This window comes from Mchenga conophoros, linkage group LG19, assembly GCF_057382185.1.
Source record: "Mchenga conophoros isolate Kocher_MC1m ecotype Shallow Benthic linkage group LG19, M_conophoros_male_GT1.1, whole genome shotgun sequence".
NCBI lineage: Eukaryota > Metazoa > Chordata > Actinopteri > Cichliformes > Cichlidae > Mchenga > Mchenga conophoros.
The window spans coordinates 27,301,239-27,308,781 of NC_140544.1; the positions used below are offsets into that span (position 1 = coordinate 27,301,239).

The 7,543-nt window shown below is 41.5% G+C and overlaps 1 protein-coding gene across 1 annotated transcript; it reads left to right on the forward strand.

The window, feature by feature from the left end:
- Positions 1-2,431: 2,431 nt before the first annotated feature.
- Positions 2,432-5,591, forward strand: sox11a (SRY-box transcription factor 11a). The gene has a single exon (XM_085256602.1). The coding sequence runs from the start codon at positions 2,593-2,595 to the stop codon at positions 3,682-3,684; it is 1,092 nt and encodes a 363-aa protein (XP_085112728.1). The 5' UTR covers positions 2,432-2,592; the 3' UTR covers positions 3,685-5,591.
- Positions 5,592-7,543: the final 1,952 nt, after the last annotated feature.

Sequence of the window (7,543 nt, forward strand, 5' to 3'; positions counted from 1 at the left end):
CCTTTGTGAGAGCAGCAGCTGCTTTGGGGGGCTTTTAGATAAGCAATGCAAAGGGAATTGTTTCTCCTGAAACCCACTTTCAATGTTCATACATGAAAACCATCACTTAATTCAACACTCCATCGCTTTGGAATAAAATGTCCTCTCCCTTGACACGCACGCACAAAAATCAGCAAATAAGCATTAAAGCATTTGCCTTTGGGGTATTGGAAAGGGTATTAGAAAGCAAACATGATAATGCAGCTTTTACTGTTTAATTATATGTAATCTCTAGAGTGAAAATGAAAAAAAAAAACACGGCAAATTTCAGTGTCCCACAACTCTCTTCATTCTGATGACAGTCCCAGTCACTGAATGAGGCAGCTGGAATGGGTTTGTGTGGGGGGGGAATACCACTGGTGCATCTGTGTGAGACAGGCATGGCGATGAGACCCTCCCTAAGATGACTCACAGGCGGTATGAGCTGACACCAGCACCTCATTCACAGCCAATAATGAGCCATGCTAATGAGCAGGACAGCCGCCCTGCACGCTCATCATTAAGCAGTCTTGTGATTCACGTCCAGCATATATATATATATATATATATATATATATATATATATATATATATATATATATATATATATATATATACAATTTCATTCAAATATTTGCAGTAACTGGCACAAATAAATCACACCTACATTTGAGGCAATGCCATCGGTTAATTTGACATAACCTCCTTCCCCACATGTGAACTAATCAGAAGATCAAATACTGCTCAAATTAATTCAACAGAAAAAAACAGGCTGACAATAAAACATGCATGTGCGTGTGCCAACCCCATGAGACTCTGGCTCTGACACATATATCTGATAAGGCTTAATCAGCAAGGGGTGGTCATGATAAAGCATTTCAGTCCTATCTCTGTCTGGGTAGACAGACACAGGGTTTGCCTCAGTGTTCCAAGGATGGAAAGGCAAGACGCCCTCTATCTTAGCATTTCTCTTCTTAGCCTTGTCTCTTTCCCCCCTGTGTGCCTCTTTTTCCCTATTTCTCTCCCTCTCTCCACTACCTTCTGTCTGCCTTTCTAGCTCCCTTTCTCTGTATCAGGAGAGACACTTCTTAAACCCCAGCTGGGGAAAATACGGTGGCTGGGTGGGGGGAGGGTTTCAAAAGGGTAAGTGATTGCCCTCTAGGGGACGAAGCAGAGAGAGAGAAAAAAGCAGGACGCCTTATCGCCCCAGCCTCCAATAGCACTGCTGGCTAGCACCTAGCGCCAAGGGGGAGGAAGAGGGTGGAGGGTGTGCAGGAGACGCCAGCTAGATGCTACTCTGCTTCTTGACACAGCAAACTCAGCGGGGAGCCTTCCATCTATCCCTGGCTGTATGGGCTCGATTCAAAGCTGTATACACTAATGTTACCATCTGAATAAGGGTTATTGATTCAATCGCATGTTTTATATGAGCATCTATTGAAAGGTTTTAATATATATATATATATATATATATATATATATATATATATATATATATATATATATATATATATATATATATATATATATATAGCATGCTTTTGTGTTTTACCGTCCAGATTACAGAAACCCAGTTTTACATAGTGTCAGCACAATTACATTAATTACTATTTATACGCATGACGTGTTTTTCTCTTATAGCTGTATTTTTATTTTTATGGGGTCTATGTGATGCTGCAGGTGTTTAAAGCGCTCACACACTATAAACAGGATCTGTGAGGCAGAGTGTTCTACTGACCTATTTTCTTAATTCAAGCACAGACATGGAAACGCGCAGGAACGAGCCACGCCAAAACATGTGATAACACGTGGCCACTCAAAACACACACAAAAAAGTGTCAAACGTACAATGTTATACATAAAAAAAATAAATTTAAAAAACAAAACTACAAAAAAACAAAGTCTTCCTCAAAAGCCATTAACGGCTACTAAAATGCATCCTTTTACAACAGACAAGCAGACGTACCGACGCATCCAGGCGCCTGCAACTGTGTCCAAGCGCCACCTTCAGTACTCAACCTAAGGAAGAAGAAGGGGAAAAAACAATCATACAGCCTACATCTTTTTCCTCAAGATACATATGCAAAATTGTATTTGTTTTAAGAGCAACTTCTCACATTTTTTAAAGTTAAAGTAAGGAAACAGACATATATCTTATGTGCGCTTTGGCGCATGACGCTCATCTCAAGAGCGCATTTCGTTAACTGTGTGTTTAATATGCCTGTCTCGGCCGGCGTGTTGCCCCAGACGCTGTGTACCACAAATCCCCACCTCCACTCCAATGAGAGCTTCGGGAGGGAGGAATAGGGTTACGGGGAGTCTTGGATGGAGTCTGCTGGGCGGAGTGGAAGGGACGTGATTGGATGAGTGACTGTGACGCAGGGGACATGAAAAAGCTGATAACTAGTTAAGAAGGCAGTTTGTAACTCTGGAAAAAGAGTGCAGAGCTTGAGACACAATACGCAGAGGACGTGAACGAACCGGCGCAAAACACAGAGAGCTGAGCCGTCTTGGCAGTGTGGGGCCGTTAAGACACTGCAGCGTCCGGAAACAAAGTGACTTTGAAACAGGACAATGGTGCAGCACACGGACAACAGCGAGACGGATGGGAGCATGTCCAGGGAGGCTACCGATTCGGAGGAGAGTGAATTTATGGCATGCAGTCCGGTAGCGATAAACCCGGACTGGTGCAAAACAGCCACCGGTCACATCAAGAGACCCATGAATGCATTTATGGTGTGGTCCAAAATCGAGAGGAGAAAGATAATGGAGCAGTCACCGGACATGCACAACGCAGAGATTTCCAAGCGCCTGGGGAAGAGGTGGAAGATGCTCAAGGACAGCGAAAAGATCCCGTTTATCAGAGAAGCCGAGAGGCTGCGGCTAAAACACATGGCTGACTACCCCGACTACAAGTACAGACCGAAGAAAAAACCAAAGCTCGACAGTTCAAAATCATCAGCACCGTCTCCGGAGAAGTGCGGCAAGATTGCAAAGACTCCCAACAAGAAGAGTTCAAAGATAAAAACTAAGAGCGGCTCGAAATCCACGCACGGCTACGCGGAGGATTGCGTGTTCCCCAGCTTAAAAGTTGCAAAGACTGTAAAGAGTGAGCTCACCGATGAGGACGATGACGACGAGTACGAAGAGGACTACCGGATGGGGATTAAGCCGGGTGAGGAGGAGCGCCTGAGGCCGTACAATGTAGCCAAAGTTCCCGCTAGTCCAACTTTGAGCTCCTCGGCAGAGTCCGAGGGGACGAGTATGTACGAAGAGGTGCGGAACAACAACAGACTGTTTTACAGCATCAAAAACATTACCAAGCAAAGCACATTGCACGCTGCTTCCGTCTCACCAGCATCCTCCAGGTCGGTCTCCACATCCTCCTCCTCGTCCAGCATCAGCTCCTCTTCCGGCGACGACGCGGACGATTTGCTGTTTGACTTTAGTTTAAATTTCGCTCCCAGCGCCCCGGGCTCTGAGCTGGGCAACCCCAATTCAGGAAACCTCTCCCTGTCTCTTGTGGATAAGGACCTGGACTCGTTCAGTGAGGGCAGCCTGGGCTCTCACTTTGAATTCCCAGACTACTGCACGCCAGAACTCAGTGAGATGATTGCCGGGGACTGGCTGGAGGCGAACTTTTCCGACCTCGTCTTCACATACTGAAAAAAAAAACAAAAAACAAAACCGAAAAAAACAGTTGAGCTAGTAATAACAGAGAAGGGAGATATGAAATTATATATGTCCTGGTCAAATTGTCCCCAGCCCTGCCTCCTGTGGGTTTTTTTTCTTTTTTCTTAAGGGTCCTGGAGGGAGGTGGAGGACCAGGAGGCGAGGTGAGGTTTGAGGAATGAGATGCTTATGAAGCTGGTAGCAAAAAAAAAAAAAAAAGCAAAGTCTGCAGACTTTTTTATCTGGCAGCATGACAGGGTTTTATGGATTGTTTTCCCTCGTAGGTCTGCATTTACTGTTCAGCTTAAAACGGACCACAAAGGGAAAATACATGAACTTCTATGCATCTTTTCCTCTTAAAACAACAACGACAACAACAACAAAAACTGCAGGGAGCTGAACACGGACTGTGTGGACTGTCTCAAAGCAAATCTGTGAACTGACAAATTGTTCAGGATGTTACTTTACAACGGTTTATGTAATTTTTTCTTAATGCCGCAAATGTTTGTTTGTTTTGTAACTGATTCCGTTTTACCTCCTGGTTTGGAAAAATTAAGCAGCCTAAACCTCTGCAGAATACAAGTGTGGAGGAAACATTTTGATACATAACAGACCTCATCTTTTTAAAAGAAAAGTAAGATATTTTCAGGCATATTTTTGTACAGTTGCAAAGGGAATGTTCTTACTGTGCTTTCAGTGAGTTTCAGGCACTTCTTCCCTTTATCATTTGTTTTTAGCATGCAAGGGAGTCCTGGTTTTAAGGATTAAGTTAAATTAAAACTTGCATCAAAAATGCCTTGTGATTTTAAACTAGGTTTTGTACAGTTGTAGAGCAGATTTGTTGAGTATTTGTAGACGATACAATGGCATCATGGGGAACACATACCTCAGAGCTGGAACTAGTTTCAAGATTGTATATGTACTGTAATATAGTAAAGTTAGGAGTTTATGTATATCATACTCGTGATATGTGGATGGGTCCCAATCGCAGGTGTGAAACTGGATTTTGGTATTTTTTATGGCACATACTGTTTTTCCCCCCTTCTCATTTTTTTGTGCAATATATACTCTTAAGATACAGACCATCAACAATTGTAGCAAGTGATGGAAAAACAGACTTGTGCACTGTCGACATCATTTCATGTTATGATGCTGAAGCCTGTCCAGGCAGGAAAATAAACAAATCAGCTGGAACTGATACAAAACAATTTAATATGGCCTCATGGTGTGATACATGCTATTGAAACACATTGATATCGCAATTTGAATGTTATTTGACGCATGATATCAGATAATGGGCATATCTGACACCAAACATCTTAAACCTGACTGCAAATTAGGGAAAAAAAATCATACTAACTCCAAAAGGGCATAGTCTCATACAGTGGTGGTCTGGCATTTTTAACAAGCAAGCAAAAAAAAGAACATTCCATAGTCCTGTTTCATGAAATGAAACTTTATTTTAAAACTGAAGACTGCCTTCTTTTTTTAAAACATTAACCATAAACCTGTATTTTTTATTTCTTGCACTTAAAAAAAGCAGATATTGTTTATTTTTATGTGGGTCTTACATATGAAGTTTGTTTGATAAAAAAAAAAAAGTTTTGGAATATGACCTAATTATATGCCAAAACATTTTGTTGGGAAGTTCTAGGCAGTAGTTACTTCACATTCCAAGTGTGAATCTGTCTCTGACTCATCTTTTAATAAATAAGTACCTACCACCATCGACTGTCCTTTCAGTTTGTGAATATATGTACACAGATGTGTTATTTGTTGCGTTTGAAAAGGATGTGATGACGGAATGATGCCTATTTTGTATTTAGGCGGATTCTTTAAATGGATGGGCTCAAACTACCATGTGAATTCACATTTAATAAAAAGAAAAAAGGAAAAACACTTTTAAACTGCAGCGTTGAGGTGCTTTTCTATTCGTCTTCTTTTTCAAATGTGTTGTTTTTTGGATTTTTTTTGGCTGTACTTTCTTTCTCTACACCTCCCTGATAATGGACACTGCGGCTTTAAGAAATTGAATTGCCCGCGTGCTTGCGCCGAGCGATGTGATTGGTGGGCTTGGTGGTCCCCTTGGAAACTGAGCTGGAAACAGGAGCGGCTCCTCTCTGCATGTGGGAGCTCTCAGTCTGTCTGGCTTTCATTCAGAAAACTAGCATACTGCCCAGCAAAGAGCAGCATGAAAAGTGTATGAAAGGAAGGATCTGTGGCATATGCAGCTCAGGGATAAACAATGGCACTTGCACTTAGTGTTTAATCTTTGGAAAAAATCAGGAAGAATATAAATCTTATGTAAAAGAAAACTTTAAAGGGCAACTAAGACCACAAATTCTTCATTTTGTCACTAGTTAAATGTGCATAAGGGGCACACAGTTAGCAGATCACTGTGAATAGTAAAGATGGTTAAAAAAAATAATCCCAGTGGTTGTCAGTGGAGGGTTTTCTTTCTACCCACTTATTGTCTGATTTCCTGTTTGGACAGTAAATAAATAAAATTCATGGGACAAAAACAAAAAGGGGAAAAAATAGAATGAGATGATTTCTTTAAAACTGGCACAGATCTGTATGTAGCACACACTTATATCACTGATTTTAATTATTTAACTGTTTATCACCAGAGCAGATTAAATACAAAATCTTAGTCCTTGATTCCGCTGTATTTTCTTTTCTCTGAACAATAGATCTCAGCTATGTATGATGTAATATAAATGAAGCATTAGCCCTATAACAACAAATCTTTTAGAGTGATTGCATCGCTCCAGTGTTGTGCGAGGACAACAGATGCTGCCTTTTGTCTTGTCTGGGGCCAGATTAGAGCGACCAATCTTTCACGCATTATATATAAAGAACCAAAGGCCTTGGCCACTGAGAAATTTGTGTTCATTAAAGCAATAGCATCTCATGATGAATATTTGCCTTGCACTGCTGCCCAGGTACTAGCCTCCTCCATTAGGTCAGTTTGCAAATCTGTAATAAAACATTTATCTGGCTATTACTTTACCTGACCTATTGGTCAAAGTTGCTAATGGGTTTCAGAGCTATTCCCAATAGAATCTCCACATTGATTTTGTGTTCCTCTGAAATATCTGCTCAAGGCTAAAGCCACTGGTACACGTTGAAATGAAATTAGCGACCCGCGGAAATTTCCTTCTATTTCCTCCTTAAATAAATAAATGGAAATCGAAATTGTTTGGGAGACACTGAGTGAAATACTGTCTTCCAAGGAATTCAGCTCTACACTCCGCCCCAGATGGTCCTATTGTGGTGACGAAAAAGTAATTTCCAATCCCACGAGTGCTGAAATCATTCATATAACCTGCAATATCACAGACACACACAGTACGTGACACCTATATAAAGTCCCTGCTGCAGAGCTTGGGGAGGGGGCTGGAGGTAAAGCTTTTAGTTTGCGAATGATCATCTAATATATGTCTGCAATGTCACAGTGCTCAAGGATGAAACTCTGCTCTCTATTTCATCCTAATCATGTTAAATCCAGTAACAATAAGGCATGTTATGATTTCTTCACATCTTTTTTTCCCCCTTTCTCTCTCTCTCTCTCTCTCTCTTCCTCTCGCCATTGAGCTCAGAGGCATTACATCACTGCTTAGTCTGTGCCGCCGCTCAGTAAGATTCCATGTTGTGTCATCGTTGATCCACATGTGCTCCTCTTGCCCCAGCGGGAGGCTAGCTGATATTGCTGTGGGAATACTGATATATGCTCTCCTAGCTGGAGGTTTCATCACAACAATAACATCTCAGCTCGCCCAAATTTAAACCAGTTTACTGATTGTTGATTGTTAAGTGGGCAGGATTTATTCTATCAGCTGAAGATCTCCTG